The following is an 18,534-nucleotide window of genomic DNA, read 5'->3' on the forward strand; positions in this document are numbered from 1 at the left end:
AGCACAGAGCAGAACAGGATGATCCCTTCCCTCAACCAGCTAGCAGTGCTGTCCCTGATGCACCCCAGGGTATGGCTGGCCCTTTTGGCTGCCAGGGCACACTGCTGGCTCGTACTTAGTTTGCTGTCAGCTAGAACCCCACGATGCTTTTCTGCTGGGCTTGCTCTCCAGGCTCTCATCCCCCCCAGTCTGTACATATTTATATATACAGGATTGCCATGTCCCAGTTGCAGAATTTGGCACTTACTTTTGTTAAATTTCATATTGTTGGTGATGGCCCAGCTCTCTGATTTGTCAAGATCTCTCTGCAAGGCCTCTCCACCCTCTCAGGAGTGAGCAGCTCTTCTCAATTTGCTTATATTTACAAAGTGACCTAGTATATGTTTGAGTCCTGCATCCAGATCATTTATAAAAACGTTGAAGGTAACTGTTCTTAAAATGGAGATGTCGAAACCCTAGTAGTGTCTGGTGGCCAGCACGATGTAATCCCATTTATTGTAACCCTTTGAACCCTAGCCATCATCCATTTGCTCACCCATTTTAAAAGTGTTTTTCCTTTAGTGAATACAGTTTTAAAATTACAAGTCACGTTAAGAGACTAAATAAAATGTAAATATTTTGTCAAGATACAATATTTGCTTATTTTGGAGCATCAGGAAGAGTGTGGGAATTAGATGCATTAATTTCAAAATGTATAGATACGGTATTTGCTGCAGGTTGTACTAGTGATTGAGAGTTTTGGACAGAATTCAGTGTTCCATTGCCAAATGAGAGATAGTAGAAGCCCACTTTACAAAAGCTGATGCCCATTGCTTGTGGCAGAGACATGTAAATTAATTTGATTAGGTTTATGAAGATGCATAAAACTTCAAGAAAGTTTAAATCATCAACTTAAGAAGCAACTATCATTTGAAATGATTATAAAATTGTCACCTTAGGAAGTGTAAGTATACTGTGAAAGAACGCTGGGTAGTTCAAAACCTGGTAAGTGAATTGTCTTACCCAGACTTTGGTTTGGTTTGGTAAGGTTTTTGAGAGAGGTAGAACCTGCTGAAATGAACGACTGTCCTAGGGTTAAGTGAGAAACTATATGCTTAGACATTTTTACTTTAAAGTTTGCATCTTTGTGATGATGTTGCAGATATATCAGTATCATATTGCCTATCATCTGTATCATGTTCTATTTTGGACACACTTGTATCTCCTGACTGCTACTTCAAATAACAACTGATAATGTAACATTGACCAAATCTGTCTCTGCTGGAGGTAAATCTGGGCAGCAAAAGTAGAATGCTGTAGCATGGAAGTCCAGGGAAAAGGGCAATGAGCTTATGTCTCAGGGAAGAACAGGTGCAGGCTATAACATGAAGAAAAACATTCACTGGGAACTGAATGAAATATAGCAGATGCAAATCATATTTGAAAAAGGACAAATTTGTAGCTTGCAGTGCTGTGCATAGCAACCAACTTCAGGCGTCATGGTCTCCCTGTGTTGCTGAAACTGTGAAAAGGAGATACTGGCACAGTATTTCCCTTGCTATGTTACATGGTTGCCTGTTCATTTAAGTGCAGAACATAGTTAATACAGTCCAAGACTGCTAGCATTCTGAATGCGTTGCTGAACTCTTGATTGTTTTCCGGTAGTGGCTTTGATTTACTGCTTCTCTTAACATTGAATTAATTTAAGATACCCTTTGACTAAGTGTTGTCTGTTTCCTAAATAGATAGTGTTGTCCTTGCAGAGCTGAAATTACGGGCTTTGTCAAATCACATTGGATTGTTTTTAATTAAAAAACACAATGCTAAACTCTGTACCATTATAAAGCCAATGAATGCAACATTAAACTTCTCTACAAAGATGTTTATTAGCTATTTATATGACAGCATTGTTTCCACAATAGTTAATACATTTTTTTCCATAATAACTTCCTAAATTTAAAAAATAAAAATAAAAATTGAGAAACAAGACCAGAAAAACAGAGGAGCTGATTGTCCTCCTTCATAGATCTGAAGATTCAGGAAGGAGGTGACTTTGCATTGTCAATCCATTGCTTTGATCTCTGTCAGTGCTTCCCAGCCTTGACATAAGTTAACATAGCTTCAGGTGTAGTTTAGTTTTCATTCTGGTAGTAATTCCAAACGCTGGTCTGTGAGAAAAAGAGACTGTGCCGTGGAAATGGGTCTTTAATTTTCCTCCACAAAAAGTTACTATATAAAAAGAAGAGTGCTGGTTGGCCAAATGCTTTATTGAGATTAATGTAGTTAGTTTGCACATTGACTATTAAAATAAGCCTCCACTATGAGCTGCTGTCTATGGTTTCTGTTCCCTCACTAGGGAACCACATTACGCATTTTTGATGTATTGGGAAACTGCTTATTCCTTACCCTGATAGGGTTTGAAGTTGCATGTTACAATAATAATAATAACAGACCTGTTAGTCCAACCTCACTGCCTGTAGAAGTTATGGAAAAGATTATCCTGGGGGACATCAGAAGTCAGTTAAAGAACAAAGCTTTTATCAGGCATAGTCAGCATAGGTTCATCAAGGGAAAGTCCTGCCTTCGTAACCTGATCTACTACTAAAAGTTCACCCATGTAGTGGATAAAGGGAAGGTGGTGGATGTAACCTTTGGATTTTAGTGAAAGCTTTGATAATGTCCCTCACAGTATGCTTCTGGGCAAATTGTCCAACTGTGAGTTGAACAGGTTGGTGCTGTGATGGGTGATTAACTGGCTCAATGGTAGAGCTGAAAGAGCTGTAGTGAATGAGGATATGTCTGGCTGGTGGCCAGTCGCTAGCATACTAGGAGTGTTCCTGCTACTGTACTATACTGTACTGTACTGTTCTATCCCTGAATGAGAGGGATTTTTTTTTTCTTTTTTAGATCTTTTGCTTTGCCTGTCTCAGTCTCAGGCCTTGTTCATAGAACCAGTTGGTATCAAAAGGGTAGCAACTTTTGACATGATACAGGAAGTACTGTGCTGCTGTGTGCTATCCAGAAAATCCTAAGCTCATTGCTTAGGCCCAGCTGTAGTCTTGGACTTCAGAATAACATATTCAAGTCTTAAATAGCACATGGATTTTGTCTAGGTGTGTGCTGGTTGTTGAGGTTGGCCAGAACTGCTTTGATGATATCGTAGAGCTAGTTTTTATTTGTTTGTTTTAATTATTATTATTATTACTGTGAATCAGAGAGAATTGCTCTGTAGTGTTCAGTGAATGAGATGATTGAAACTATTGTATATTACATTAAGGTAATATAGAAATAAAGCTACTTTAGCATTAGACTGAGGCAAGCAGGTATATAAAATACTGCTGAAAGTTGATATAGGAGAAAAAAATACAAATGTTCAGCAAAAATGATCACAGTCTTAGGGATTTTCATTGTATTGTGTCAAATGAATTCTGCTGGTACTATTGTGTATGTTAACTTCATACTAGTTACTGAACAGGTAGATAATAAACAAATGAAAATCTTGTCCCATTGGAGTCTTTTAGCTATTAGAGATTATTGTTGTGCTGTTGTTTGAATTGTATTTTCTATATGCTATGTAAGGAAGAAAAAATTACGCAGAAGTAGAATGTAAAAATATAACTGAAATAATTTATCCTTGGCATCTTTCTTTTTTTTTTTTTTTTTTAAAAATTCATGTACTTGAATACATGAATGATATGCTATTTGTGTGAGTAATAAGTTCTTAAATATATTTAGAAAGGATAAGGCGCACACAGAAGGAAATACTTTTCATTCTTGTAAGCAGAGCTTTTCTCCATTTGCACAGAAAGTAGATTCTGACATCCAAGGTTTATTTCATTATTGTTTTACCGAGGGCAGAATAAGACTACAAGAAGGAACATGAAGAAACTGAGGAATCCGTCTGTCAAACTGAAATGTACCACTGAAGAAGGATGAAATGTCCAAATTATTTTATATAGTATAAAAGGTATAAGAGAATTTTGGGAGAGTTGGTAACAGGACAATAGCTAAAGGATTTTATAAAAGCACCTGTCATTACCATTAGTTTTCTAGCTTTTGCTATTTTCATAAAGTATATAAAGCACACAGTTCCAACTATCTGTCAATAACAAAGTACCAAGTAGAAATTTTTAAAATTAAGAACATAGTATTCCTATATAAAGTCTTCATTGTGAACTCAAAAGTATTTTTTTAGGTCATTCACAAGAATCAGTGGAGGAAACTGGAAAATTAGTGGGATTGATAGAGATGCCTTAAGAAAACCCTTTAGCTACTGTTGTAAAGAAGGGAAGATAAACTTTACTAAGGTCTTTGCTCAGTAATGAACTGTAAACAATGTGCAGTAGCCATTTTCATTAAAAAGCAATCGTTCATTCCAGGTACTATATATATATTGTATTTTATGCAGTTCTTTCTTGCTGTAGACTATCTGCATGAACTTTGAAGTATTAAAGCAAAGATAATCACTTCGAAATAAATCTACCAGCAGTAGCAGTCTATTAAGCTTCTTGCTGAAGCTCAAGAATTGGAGGGCAGCTAAAAGCCTTTCACAGCTATAGCTAGCAAATGTGTGGAAAAGTATTGTGTGTATCCTATTGCACATACAGACCATCCAAACTTAAATGTGTGGTCGTGTTTTTGCATTTCTTGTCTTTTTTTTTAAACAAATGTAAATACCTAAATTACTTGGAGTACTTTTTTGTTATTTTTTTGCTTTTTGCAATTATGACAGAAAAAGCTTTGTAGCATTTATTTACTATTGCTCAAAACTGTCTGACCAATCTTCTTTGCCTTCAGGTTCATATAGGAAGTTTTGACAGCTGTTGCAGTCTCTCTTAGTCATTTGCATTTGTTGCTACATATATTTGATGATTTTCATTGTTACAGTTATCCTGAATAAGGAATTAAAATGCTGGTTGAAGTAGCTGGTCATGGAAAGCACTTTTTTGATGAAAGTGCTTGCAACTGAAAATGCAAGTAAACTTTGTTGTAGTGACTTGATGTCAGATTTTACAAGACAAGGTACGTGCCTGAAACAGCCGACATTCCTCTCTGAGTGCAAAGTTTGTATTCGAGCTTAATGAGTTATTTCCACTGTGTGATGTGGCATTTGTTTTTTCTTGCTTACTGTCCTAATGGCTGGCCCATCCCTTATGGAATCTACAAATAGGTCTCCAGCCATGCTTAGACATTTTTGGGGCACATGACTGTTATTTTTGCTAAGGCATTATTACTATTGCATTTAAAAAAATATACTAAAGAACAAAAAGGGAGATTTCATATCAATACATTAAAATTTGTGCTTGGGAAGATGCTGTAATAACTAATTGTGGAAACTATTTCTGGGTACGTGAAGGGCAAGAAAGTCATCAGAAGTAGTCAGCGTGGATTCATAAAAGGGCAGTCATACTTGACCAACCTTACAATTTATGATGCAATGACAAGCTTGGTAGATGAGAGAAGAGCAGTGAATATTTTCTACCTTGAGTTTAATAAGGCTTTTGACACTGTCCCTTGTAAGATCATCATAGAGAAACTGATTAAGTATGGGCTGGATGAGAAGACGAGGTGAATTGAAAACTGGCTGAATGGTTGGGTACAGAGGGTGGTGATCAGCAGTACAAAGTCTAGTCGCAGGCCATTAACTAGTGGTGTGTACCAGGGATCGGCACTGGGTCAAGTCCTGTTCAAAATCTTCATTAATGATCTGGTTGATAGGGCAGAATATACCCTCAGCAACTTTGCTGATGATTCAAAACTGGGAGAAGTGGCTGATGCACCGGAGTTGCCATCCAGAGAGAAAACAACACAGGCCGAAGAAACAGGCTGATGGGAACCTCATGAAATTCAGTAAGGGGAAGTGCAGAGTCATGCACTTGAGGAGGAATAATCTGATGCACTGGTATATGTGGGCTGACCAGCTAGAAAAAGTGGCTTTGCAGAAAAGGCCTTGGGTGTCCAGGTGGACATCAAGTTGAACACAAGCCAGCAATGAGCCCTTTTCACAAAGAATGCTACTGGTATCCTGGACTACGTTGGGAGGAGTTTTTCTGGCAGGTCAAGAGAGGTGATCCTTCCCCTCTATTCAGTGCTTATACAGTGTCACAAAGAGTACTGTGTCCCATTCTGGGCTCCCCACTACAAGAGGGAGTTGGACCTACTAAAGCGAGTCCAGCAGAGTGCCACTGAGATGGTGAAGAGGCTGAAGCATCTCTCCTGTGAAGAAAGACTGAGAGCTGGAGTTCAGCCTGGAGAAGGGAAGGCTTAGAGGGGGGGTGGGGCTCATTAATGTGTGCAGGGTGGGTGCAAAAACAACAGAGCCAGACCTGCTCCAGATGTGCCCAGTGATGGGACAAGAGGCAGTGAGCACAAAGAAACATGGGAGGTTCCCTCTGAACATGAGGAAACACTTTTTTGCTGTGAAGATGATCAAGCACTGGCACAGGTTGCATAGAATTGTTGTGGAGTCTCCCTCCCTGGAGATCTTCAAAGGCTCTCTGACATGATCCTGGACAGCCTGCTTCCAATTCCATAGAGTTTTCTTTTCTGATTCGTGGAAATCATGAACTGCAACTGTTGCTGCAGGAATAGTGGTGACCTTTTACTCTAAGAGAAACTATGAATTCCAAGTGCACTGGGCCTGCAGTTCTTTAGCGTCTTGATATCCTAGCTATAGGAAGGAATCTCACAGGTGATGTTCTTCATGTTGATTGAAACTGTTGTCAAGCTACAAATATATGGTTCTCATACAAAACTCATTGACACCTAAGTGTGTACATCTCAAAAATTTGTATCTAGCTTGAGAATATTTCTTCCTTTTGTACAGATATGTAGTACAGTTGCTAACAGAATAAACAGGTATAAATTTACTTAGCAAGCAGGAAGTCACTCTTATGAGGTCAGTGTCCTTGGATTTGATACCATTTAAATCAGTGACTCTTTCTGAATGTCCTGTATTCTAAGTTAATCCAGCTGGACAAGCTGTAGATTGACTAGGAATACACTAAGGTTGTAAGTTATGAGAACTCATGAAGTCTGGAATTCTGGATAACCATATTATTCATCCTCTGCCCATTTCAGGAACTCTCAGTAAAGGACTGATAATAGTGACAGATATTCCTCTGAGGTCTTGGCCACTGTGTGGAGAGCTTATTCCTTACCTGTTATGTAGAATCTGCATCATTTAATGTTTCAGAAAGGCAAGACTACCTTCTTGTATAAGGTGTTGCCTTTTCAGGTTTTATTTATTTGTATTTACATTATATGGGCATATCCTTCCTTCCTTCCTCCCTCCCTTCCTTTCTCCCTCTCTTCCTCTCTCTCTTCTTCCCTCCCTCCCTCATCGGGGGAAAGCCATATCTGTCAATCAGTGAGGTAGTGCAGGAATAAAAGGAGATCGTTTGGTAGTCACTAAGAAAGTGTCAAGTGTAATTCAGTTTCTTCTCAGATGTTATGTAACTATAGTTTTATACAGAATTCTTTAATGAATTGCTTAGAGGACTACATAGGCACATAAGATCCAGGTCACTAGAATCCAGGTAACTTCAACCTTCTGTTTGGGGAATGTCAGTGTCTGCAATATATGAATCAGTTGTGTGGGCTTTGTGATATGCATCTGAGAAACTGTTCCTTGGTTGAATCCTCTGGATCTGATTTTCATATTCATATGCTGCTCTTTCATTCATCATATAATCATCTCTAAGCAGAAAGGAAATCCTGTGTTAGTCACCAGCAGTGGAAATCTAGAGAAACTTCACTTGAAAATGAAATAAAAATTACCTTCTTAAATATAGTTGTGATTCTTTGAGATTGCTTCCCACACATTACATTTGTCCTTACACGCTTAAATACAAAGTCATCCTCATGTGACAGTCTTATTGCTGGTATAATTGTGTGGGAGTTGAGATTACTCCATCCTTGTCTTTCAGTAATGGAAAGTAGTGAGAAAGGAGGAGACATCCTAAGCCTACTGGTCAGATGCTGCTGGTCAGCCTAACCTAAGCTCCATTAAGCTACATGTTCATAAGGAATGTATTCCTAAACTTCCTAAACTACAGGTCCGCAGTTGTAGAGTAGGAAACATGTCCATTTCTTTATATTGCTGATACCATCTTTTCTAACTTTTGCTGGAGCTTTTTCTGGGTTAGTTAGACTTAACTAGCTCTATCGTATTGTTTAGTTTTTCTTTCTGAAGTTTTTTCTTTGTATGCCATTAGTTTCTTTTTTCTTCCATGTTCCTGTTGGTCATTCCACCTGTATCATGTCTTGAATGGTCAGTAAACATCCTTTTACACTTGTTGTATTGCTTTATGTCTTTTATAAAAGTACTGCTCCTGCGTGGGCTCCTCTCCACGGGCTGCAGCTCCGGCCCGGGGCCTGCTCCTGCGGGGGCTCTCCATGGGCCGCAGCCTCCTCCAGGCCACATCCACCTGCTCCACCGGGGGCTCCTCCACGGGGGGGCTGCAGCGTGGAGATCTGCTCCGTGTGGGACCCATGGGCTGCAGGGGGACAGCCTGCTCCACCAGGGGCCTCTCCCTGCACAGGCCGCAGGGGAACTGCTGCTGCCTGCCTGGAGCACCTCCTGCCCTCCTGCTGCACTCACCTGGGAGGCTGCAGGGCTGCTTCTCACTCCTCCCTCTCTCCCAGCCACTGTGTAGCAGCGTTTTTTTTTTTCTTTATTTTTTTTTTCTTTATTTCCCCTTTCTTAAGTTTGCTCTCACAGAGGCACAAACAACATCACTTACTGGCTTGGCTCTGGCCAGTGTGGGTCCCTTTGGACCTTTTTTGAAACTGACTCTTACCTAACACAGCGCAGCTTCTGGTCTCTGCTCACAGAGGCCGCCCCTGCACTCCCTTGCTACCAAACCCTTGCCATAGAAGTCCAATATTCCAAGCAGCTTTACCCTCAATATTAAGTTCTAGTGACTTAGACATACAGTTTATAATCCAGAGCAGTTGTTAATTTATTTTTATGTGACTTTTTCTAATGGTTAACAAAACAAAGAGATTAATTTCTTCAATACTTTTGAAATGTCCTCAGCACAATGCTATTGTGAAGAATTTGTGTTTTGTTATTCATTCATTGTCAACTGCCACATGTCAGGTGATCCTTTAATATTAATATCCTTGGGAAGTAATGATTCTAACATGATACCAAGCTTATTTTTTACCCTGTGAATTATGGATTTTAGTATTTATTGTTTGGACTGCTGGCTGTAATTCTTGAAAGCAAGCTGATATTTAATATTCTCCTCTCTAAGTTAGATTTTTTGTGTGCAATAGTGTACTTGAATTGTACCATAGAATATTGGGAAGTTATTTATCATAGAGAAAGTAGGCTGCCTTGGAGTACTGCAGAAATTGTGTCAATAATGTTAGTCTCTCAGAAGTGAAACATAAATGTAGGCAGTAACCACTGGAAACTACAGTTAATAATGAGCATGCCTTTGTGTTTATACAAATGAGTTTTCATTTAACTGTAGCAAAGATAGATTCATTTAAGAGACGTGTTGTCTATATCAGCTCTGAACTTGGACTGCCAAGACTGCTCAGCAGATTGTTCATGGTGATAGGGTTATGCCGGGTTTGGTCAGCAGCCTGGCTCTACTAGAAATGAGAGTGGCCTTCTCTTCTTGCCTTCACATCTAACTACGAAAAAATAGGGAAAGAACAGGTCTTACTACTATTCGTCTGTCTCCTATGCCTTCTGTAGTAGATAGAATATATAATGGATAGCTTCAGCTCTTTTAAGCGACTGCAAATGGATAGTGTTTCAGACAATATTCAGTAGTGTTTTTTGACGTTGGAATTGATTCAGATAATCATTTTGAATCATGATCTAAACCAGCCACTAAGAGACTTTGGTTTAAAACATCTCTTTTAATTTTGAATAGAATTGCTAGTTTTTTGTTATTTTTTTGGGAAGACAATTGGATTTTCATTAGGTGTTAATTTACATAAAAAAATGTTGATTTACAACCAAAAATAGTATTTCACTTAATTTAATACTTTGTTTTGTTAAGCAGTGTGAGACTACCTGTTAGTGTACAAATTTATTTATGATGATACACGTGAAGATTTAATTCATCTAAAAAAATGTTATCTGAAGTGTATCTGTCAGAAAGGAAAAAGGTAAGTTTAGTGGAGCAAATTTTAAATTTAGAAGTCTTGTGCTAAAGAAAATAAGTATTATATATAATTAATACATTAAATTAATGATTTCTGGTCACATTATCCTTTCAGATTTTAAAAGGAGACAACATTCTGTCACACCTCATTTTCATTTATATTTAGGCAGCAATTTTGTCTTCTTTTTCAATTTTCAGCTAAGATTGATTAAGATTCAGCTAAGATTCAGCTAAGATTCAGCTAAACTGGTCACTGAATTCAAGTAGCTGAAAAAATAAAATGAAACTATTTTCTTAATATCGGCAGAAAAAACGTGTTGCTGTAAAGAGTTTGTTCAACATTTCAACAAGCTGTATACCCAAGTGTTCAGCTAATGGATTGCTTTTGACTATATTTGAAACTTTAGTAGGAAAACTATACTCAAATATTGAGTATAGTTTAAAATTATTGATTGCTTGTGGAAAATATACTTTCAAATATAGTGAAAGATGCTATATATCAGTTTATTTTTCAAGTAAAAATACATTTTTCATCAAACTTCTTAGATTTTGTGGTGCAGAGGGCAGAAAAGAACTTAAAGTCATTCAAGGTGAAAAACAATACTCCAAGTTGAATGTTTAATGCTAGATTTCCCTGTGTCAGAACACTGATGATAAATTAAATACAAATCATGCCATGGTCCCACAGGCCTCGGTAGCCCTGTTAACCTGCTGTGCATATTGGCAGTATGTGCATCCGTTTATCAGATTGAAAACTTTGACACACTCCATTAAATTGTTAGCTGCTGCTTTATAGGAGAAAGGGGCAATAGTGGTGGCCACACCACATCTGGTAATATTAAAACTTAAGAGCACTTCCAACTATGCCATCATCACAATTAACTGTGATAGGACATCTGTATTTCAAATGGGACTGTTTTTGCATATCTCTTCAAGTATTCCTGTTTGTTTACTTCTGCATTGTATATTTTTGGGGTTTACTGTTCAGATTTTTGCCAAAAGTGAGCAAAAAGAATTGCAAACCAATTAAGCCACAGAATAATTAGAGGGGAGAGTCAAGTTCTTTGCCAAAGTGTTGCTGAACAATCAACTTTTATACCTGTATTGTTTTATGAACCATTTTTTCTTCCATAGTGTGACTGTACTTCGAACAAAATGTACTGTGGTGTTTTGGAGATGTTCTTTATGAGGTAGGCTTAAGTGCTACTTTTTTTCCCCAGCTAATCTTCCCGTACCGACCATTGCTGCAATAGATGGAACTGCATTGGGTGGTGGCCTCGAACTTGCTTTAGCCTGCGACATAAGAGTGGCAGGTAAATACGAATCCTGTTTATTAAACGTAGGATTATTAGTGTTGCAGAAGGCTTGACTAATCTTTGCCTTGGCAACAGTCTTTTAAAACTGATTTTATTTTCTAACAATGTTCATAACCAATTACATAAAGGAATTTTGGCTGAAGTACTTGCTGATGGTTAATTTCATAGCACTTATTACTGATGGCTGGAGTATTTTTGCTACAGGTTTACTTTATTCTTATTTCCCATATTAGCGTACTTGTTATGTGTAAATTAATAAACTGCAGAACTTGCCTTGGTGGGAATAATTAGATCTTTTAATAAGGGCAGAACAATTAATTCTATTTAAAGATATTTTTCACAAGTGAGTGTTTATAGAGTGATTTGTTGTTCTTTTTGAAGAAAATGTAACAAATGAATACCCTTGCAGGGCATTAGTACTTATTTTGCAAGTTGTTTTCCTATAGATTATAGTAAGAAATCATTTACACTTTTATTTTTTCAGCCTCTTCTGCTAAGATGGGCCTAGTTGAAACAAAGTTGGCAATCATTCCAGGTGCAGGTATGAAAGTTTTGCTTTTTTTTCCAGAGAAAATTAAACAACTCATGCTCTTGATACTTGATTTTAGGTTGTTTGCAAACTTCAGCTTATTTTTGTATTTCCATTATGGATCATTGGCCTGTTTTTAAAGCTTATTGCTCATGCTACTTACTGAAAATTAGTTAAAAGTGTTTTGCTCATTTTCAGGGAGTGGCACTTGTATTTTTTTTTTTCAGTCAAAATTGCATTAACTAAAGCAGTATTAAGTGATTCTGTAAATGAGATTTGATGTCTTGATATGAAGGCTGAGTAATTTTGTTGAGGATCAGGCTAAGAAAAAAAGGTAGTGTTAACTATCAGTGTACAAAAATGGTAATTTAATTAATGATCCACTTTTATGTACTCTCCAGTACAAATTCTGTTTTCATGCTACTTGTGCATTGGTTGTAAAGAATTTAAAACCTGAATGTATAGTGGGAATAGATCTTTTGTCTTGCCAAAAATTCTTTTCTATTATTTAAGTGGAAGGCCAGCTCACTGTTTTGTTTTTTTTTTTCTGGATTCATAGGGAAGTAAATTTACAGAATAAATAATATTTGCCAAGGCCTTTATGTTATGACACCTTTTGTTTCTTTATTTCTTTCTTGATTTTTATTTTTTGATTTTATGGATAAATCACTTCCATTAAGATACCTGCCTTTCTGGGAAGGGGACAATACCTTGAACATAATCCTTCTGACCCTACTCAGCTTTGGCCATTGTTTCTGGAAGATCTGAGGAACTATATGCACTTTCTTTACACCTGTTTTCTTTCTAATAAGTGGAAGCTATTTTGAAAGCACCATATCTAACTTTAATGAACAGTGTAGAGAGGAGAGTAAAAACTACCATAATGGTAACACTGATATGAACTTTGTCTTGGAGACACTCCTGTCCTATCACTAATACAGACAATTATTGTCCAATTTGAAAGGCTTTTTTTATTATGGTTATTGTTGAGTTGTGATTTCAGTCAATATTTTCTCCCTCTCTCTTCTTTTTCTCTGTGGTCAGAGCTACATTTTGCATAAGGATAACTGAGTTGATGACCAGACCCTTTTTAGCAGTGGGTAAAGATGAATTTTGTAGATGATTTTAAGGATATATTTCCTTCTGGTGTTGTTGTCATGAGATAGTATACCTTTGCAGTATGTTCCGGAGAAGTAAAAGACAGAAAATGCCATTTTTTGGGGGAAAGTTTTTCCACCTTGTCCTTCCATGCCACCTTCTACCAAGGAATCTTGCAGGCTGGTGTCGCACACATGCTCCCAAGCTCAAGAAATTCAGGTCATGCTCTCCAGATAGTTTCGGTATTCAACTTACTGAGGTTGTCTCAGGTTTCCTTATCTTCTGTTACTTATAGATGTTTTAAATTTGTAATGCTTTCGCCTTAAAATGCTAAGCAACTGACTTCATAATGAGTTTCTTTGAGGGTTTCATTCAGAATGTGTTATTACTACCCAGAGACTGAGGTCTGCGAAACCTTTTGTTTTTCTCATCCTAAAATCATACTTTGGAGATGTGTCTTCACCTCCTTGAAAATATGACATATTTCAGCAAGTTACAGTGCCTCTTGTGAAGTTTCAGAGTATGTTCAGTGATTAATTTTTCCCCGCTCCTATCAGCCTGTCAGACTATTTTTGCTGAGTGTATTTGAGCTTATCACAACTTTTTCCTGATCAGCTTGCACTTGCACCACCCTTACCGAGCACTGAGAATGTTTCAGCTCTTTTCACCTCCTGTCATTGAACTAGCTACTGGTCATGCTTTGTGTCTTCAGAAAGTGAAGGAATTGTATGTATGTCATTTAGGTAGAGAAGTCAGAAATGTCCACTTGAACTTTAGGCTTCATGGGTAAAGCAATTATTTTCTTATAGTGTTTACTTCCAGCTGCTCTGAGTTGAAGGAGGACTGGGAATTGCAGCTGAAAAGAGAAATGTAGCCATTAAGAGATCTCAACAGGTTTCTGCTACCATCTAGTACATCTGAACAAATACTCACTGACAATATATGTTGCTTCTTCTGAGTGGGTCCATACAGCGTGGCAAGCTACTACTGTTTTTATACTACTGTACTGTCACATGTATGTAATAGATGTGAAGATTTTAAATTAGGTGATAATTAACAAGTTTGTTTAAGGTCATATGAAAAACTTCTTTATAGTGTTCTTTTTTAAAAAGTTACATGCAAAAAGTTATATTAGAAGCATTTTGTTAGAATGTAATAGTCAAGTTTTAAAGTATCTGAGCAGATCAGCTGTGGTGTTCTGGACCTTGTTGCGTACTGTGTTGAATTCCACCCTCTTCTAAAATATACACAAGAAAGGACGTAGTAAGGTGCTATCTAGTGAGCAACCAGTTTTAACATAAATTGCCCAAGTGTGAGAAATTTTGCTTCTGAGTATGCACAAATGTATTGCAGCATTGTAAAGGCTAAGGTTGAGCAGCAATTGAATCCCGGTTAATACACAGAAATGAATTGTTCCTTCTAAGTCTGCTGAGGATTTCAACCAAGTAGTCATTTCTAGAGCATGCCTTGTCTGTGCTAGCAGCTTGAGTCTCCTCAGAAATACCATTCATGGTGGATGGCAGAGCAAAAGCTGGTGGGAATAATAGCTGTGCCTCCTTTTATACAAAAGCTTTGTTCACAGACCAGCTCAAAATGTGAGGGCGAAAGATTGAATCTCCTGCCTTTGGAAATTTAAATCCCGTTCTCTCTCCACTATGAAAAAAGTCTTAGCTGCCAAGCTGTGAGGTAGGGAAGGTAGAAAATCTTTCAGTTTTTCCTGTTAAGTACATCCCATTGTCTATTAAGGAAGTCAACATTCAGTGAACTAGAGGAAATGTGTAGCAGAGAGAAAACGGCTTGGTCGCTCAGTGCTGGGTAGGTTACCTGAGAATGAACTTTAATATTTTTGTTTTCTTTACAAAGTCTGCCAGTTGCTGTTTATTACACAAGTAGTCTTATGTTACCACACCATGCATGTATGTCAGACTATCTGTATTTGTTTTTTCAATCCGTTGACTTCCTCACTTTTCTTCCCTATGTACTTTGGGTCTCTTGGAGAGTTGCAGTCTAGTTTGACTAAAGAGCAGTGGTTGCAAAAAAAGATAGTCCCTAGAATTGTATCAAAAGGAAGATGAAGTAACCTATTCTTGGACATAAAAGAATTGGCACAGGAGGGAAGTATTGTTGATGTCCTAGCTGTGGAAAATGTTTCAGTCAAAATGCTTGTCTCACTTTACAGCAATGAGTCCAGATTTCATGGGAAACCAGATTTTATTAGCTCAGTTGTTTAAGGAGATGCTTGTTACCAGCCAGAGTGACTTTTCTCAGTTGTTGTTTGCTAAAGGAGCTGAATTTTTTGATTTCATAGTCAAAAAGCCATTTGAACACCTTATTTTCTGTGTAACACTGTAGTTCTGTACAGGACTCAACATAGCATAGGAAAGCTTTTTTACACAAAAAAACATGTTCTTTCTCTCTCTGTTGTTACTTCTAAAACTTACGTAAAAAGGAAGCCAACCTCTCTCCGTAACTGAATGTAGTTTCTAGTGTCTATCTACTTGCAAAAGAAGAATTTTACAGTGACAAGTTTCTTATCTGAAAATTGCCTTTTGGAGCACTCACACTGACCTTCTTTTTCCACTTTGTGGCTTTTCAAAGCTATCTCCATCCATGGTTCATTTCTGTTTCTTATATTTAGTCTTTCACTACGGATATCATATTGGGCCTGCAGCAGATGCATGATGCCTTGCTGACAGATCTGCTTTTATTTGTTAGTATCTTATTTGGATACCACTCAGTAATAGATCTGTTAGGAGAAGATAAAAATGCTTGAAAACAACATACTTAAACATTCTTATTATGTTAATAGAATGAGATATGATTGTTTGATGAGAGGAAAATACTCTGTGCCAATAGGAAGTGAGAAAGTCAGGTGAAAAATAACTTGGCTTTATTTTATGCGATTTTTTTTTCATGGAAAATTTATGTATAAAGCTGAGATATTGGTATACATCAACGATATGCTTCCATAAAAAAAGGCATGATAACAGAACTTCACTGGAATTAATATGCTCATGTCAGCAGATAATATGACCCAGCTAGATTAAAAATGTAGCTACTGGCCTGCATACTTACAGCTTTCACTCCTCTTTTTAATTTTGTTTTGAAGACATTTTAATTAGCAAGACTTCATTCAAATCATCAAAGCAAATCTTGCCTTTGTTCTCCCCTCCAAACCAAAAAGAACCCCACTACTTCATTACAGAACTCTCCTCCACATTCATGATGAACAATGCAGACTCTAAAGATGAAATAAAAATCCAACACATAATCCCAAGGAGTATGCTTTCATTGACAATGTTCAGTTTAAAAGCATATTTTGCCAGGAAGGCTTAAAAAAAAATCAGTTTCTTTGTTAATGTAGATTGTGTCTTTGTTTTGCATTTTAGAGTGACTTTGAACCTTCTTTTCCAGAGGTGAAACCAAAGCTGTGTTGCATAGCATGTTGGACTGTTTTTTGTCTTTAAAATACATAGCAAGGGATAAGTTTAATGGCAGCATTTATGTGATTTATGTGTTCTTCTTTTCTTTCCACTTTGGTAACAGTATTGTTTTGACTGTTTTTCTAGACTTTAAAATGTGATTGAGGAAGTTATGGTACTTGATGAGAGAGGAAAACACTAAAAATTAATTTTCATTGCGCAGGAAGAAAAAGAGAGTAAGAATGAAAACTGAATTTAGGTAATCATTGTGTATTTTCCTTATCTCTTGAATTATTCATCATTCACTTTTAAAAACAATCTGAAGGTTTCTGTTACAGGATTTATTTTAGAGTTGAAAAAAATACCCTATTTTGGATGAGAAAGGTGTCAAGGGAGTTTCCAGATGTGAAAAACTCATACAGAATGTGATACTGCTAACAGCAGAAGTTGTACAATTCAACCAAGTGTAAAGGTTAAATAATATGTCAGACATTTCAAGTTGCAATCTGATGCACCTTAAAATATATTGTCAGTATGTTCTTTAGATTTACATACTTCAGTTAGTTCTACACTAATAGGAATAATTGTGTTTAACAAATACTGAAAAATTAAGGTGTTGTGGTAGGACTTAAAGGCTTTTGAACATTAATCGTAATTTTTCTGCATGTAGGTGCTACATGATGATGCATCATTACAAAGATATCTAGAAAGAAAAATCTGCTTGTTTAATATAACCTTATACCTCTTCCCCAAGCAATCCTCTGCCTTTCCATCCCATCTTTATTCTGGCATTCACTGGATGTACTCTCATCATCATATTTACTTTTTCCTTAAACTCTCTCTAGTTCTTAGATATACAGTTTTTTCTTATTATGTGAAGACACCCTTTGAGTCCTCTTAACTTTTTAAAGTTCAGTTCTTAGTCCTATGACAATTGAGTGACTGACTGGAAAAAAGAAGTGAAGCAGCTTTGAGTTTGTTTCTCTTTATTTTCAGTTAATCCGTAAACTCTGTTATGATTTCTCTTACTTTGCCTGTTTCCTTATCTCAAACTTATGTCAAAGTTTTAATACTGTAAATTCCCCGAATTAAATACTGGTAGAAGACATTTTAAAGGATGCCTCTTAACCAACGTCTTCACCATTTCATCAATATATTTTTTTAAAATTTTATTTACTGAGGAACAACCAAGAAAATAAACTTTTTTCTTCCCCTCTCCCCCATCTAAAAAGATTTTTAATTTAATTTAATTTAATTTTATTTTATTTTATTTATTTATTTATTTTTATTGAGGTCTAACAGTACCTGCTCTGTATTTACAATCCTATTGTGATTTGGTATAACAAAAAAACTAAATTAGTTACTCTAAGAACATTTATCTATATTTTCTTCAATCATCTGAAGTCTAGAAAGCTTTATTTGCATTTTAATATTTTGTAATGTTTATTTTATGCATCGTGTTGAATAGATGGCCTCAAGTAAAAAATTCCTAATAGCGTAGAAAACAGATGTTTGTACATCCACTCTTTTCTCAAAGTAATTAAATGCAATATATAGAATGTTGGTAGAGGGAAGTAAATTCTGCTTCTGTAAGTTAGGGAGAATTGTGGTTCTTATGTTTTCTTCTTCTTAAGTAAAAATAAGCTGATTTTCATCAAATGACTCATTTTCTCCCTAGCTTTATGATCCCTTTTAATGGTGATGATGTTGAGATGAAATTTGAAAATGTCATGCAATACTAGCGCTGCAAAAGCTTCATACATAAAACTAATGTTTTTCAAATTTTATTTACAGTATCTCTGTATAAACAGAATACTTTGTAAGAAGTGGTAATGTACTGCAGAGCAGAAGATGATAGGAGAATGCCACATCATCAAAGCTGTTCCCCATATTCACATGAAACATCCAGTACTTTTGCAGTGATACACAGTAATCTGTGCTTTTCCCTTTGTGTGCTAGCCATAGAACACTCTCCAAAATCATATTAAAAACACAACTGATTATTCGTGCAGAAAAAAGAGTTAACCAAGGCTATCATCAGTGAACCCAGTGACTGGAACTGC

The 18,534-nt window shown here is 36.7% G+C and overlaps 1 protein-coding gene across 4 annotated transcripts in view; it reads left to right on the top strand.

The window, feature by feature from the left end:
- AUH (AU RNA binding methylglutaconyl-CoA hydratase) overlaps positions 1–18,534 on the top strand; it is a 113,073-nt gene that overhangs the window by 43,341 nt on the left and 51,198 nt on the right. For 3 of the 4 annotated variants that reach the window (XM_066989070.1, XM_066989069.1, XM_048046084.2), the window contains 2 exons: positions 11,327–11,419; positions 11,907–11,963. The exons of the other annotated variant lie outside the window; for it this stretch is intronic. In XM_066989070.1, coding sequence (XP_066845171.1) covers positions 11,327–11,419; positions 11,907–11,963 — 150 coding nt within the window. The remainder of the gene's footprint in view (positions 1–11,326; positions 11,420–11,906; positions 11,964–18,534) is intronic. 4 annotated transcript variants of the gene reach the window in all.

This window comes from Anser cygnoides, chromosome Z, assembly GCF_040182565.1.
Source record: "Anser cygnoides isolate HZ-2024a breed goose chromosome Z, Taihu_goose_T2T_genome, whole genome shotgun sequence".
In the NCBI taxonomy this organism is placed as follows: Eukaryota; Metazoa; Chordata; class Aves; order Anseriformes; family Anatidae; genus Anser; species Anser cygnoides.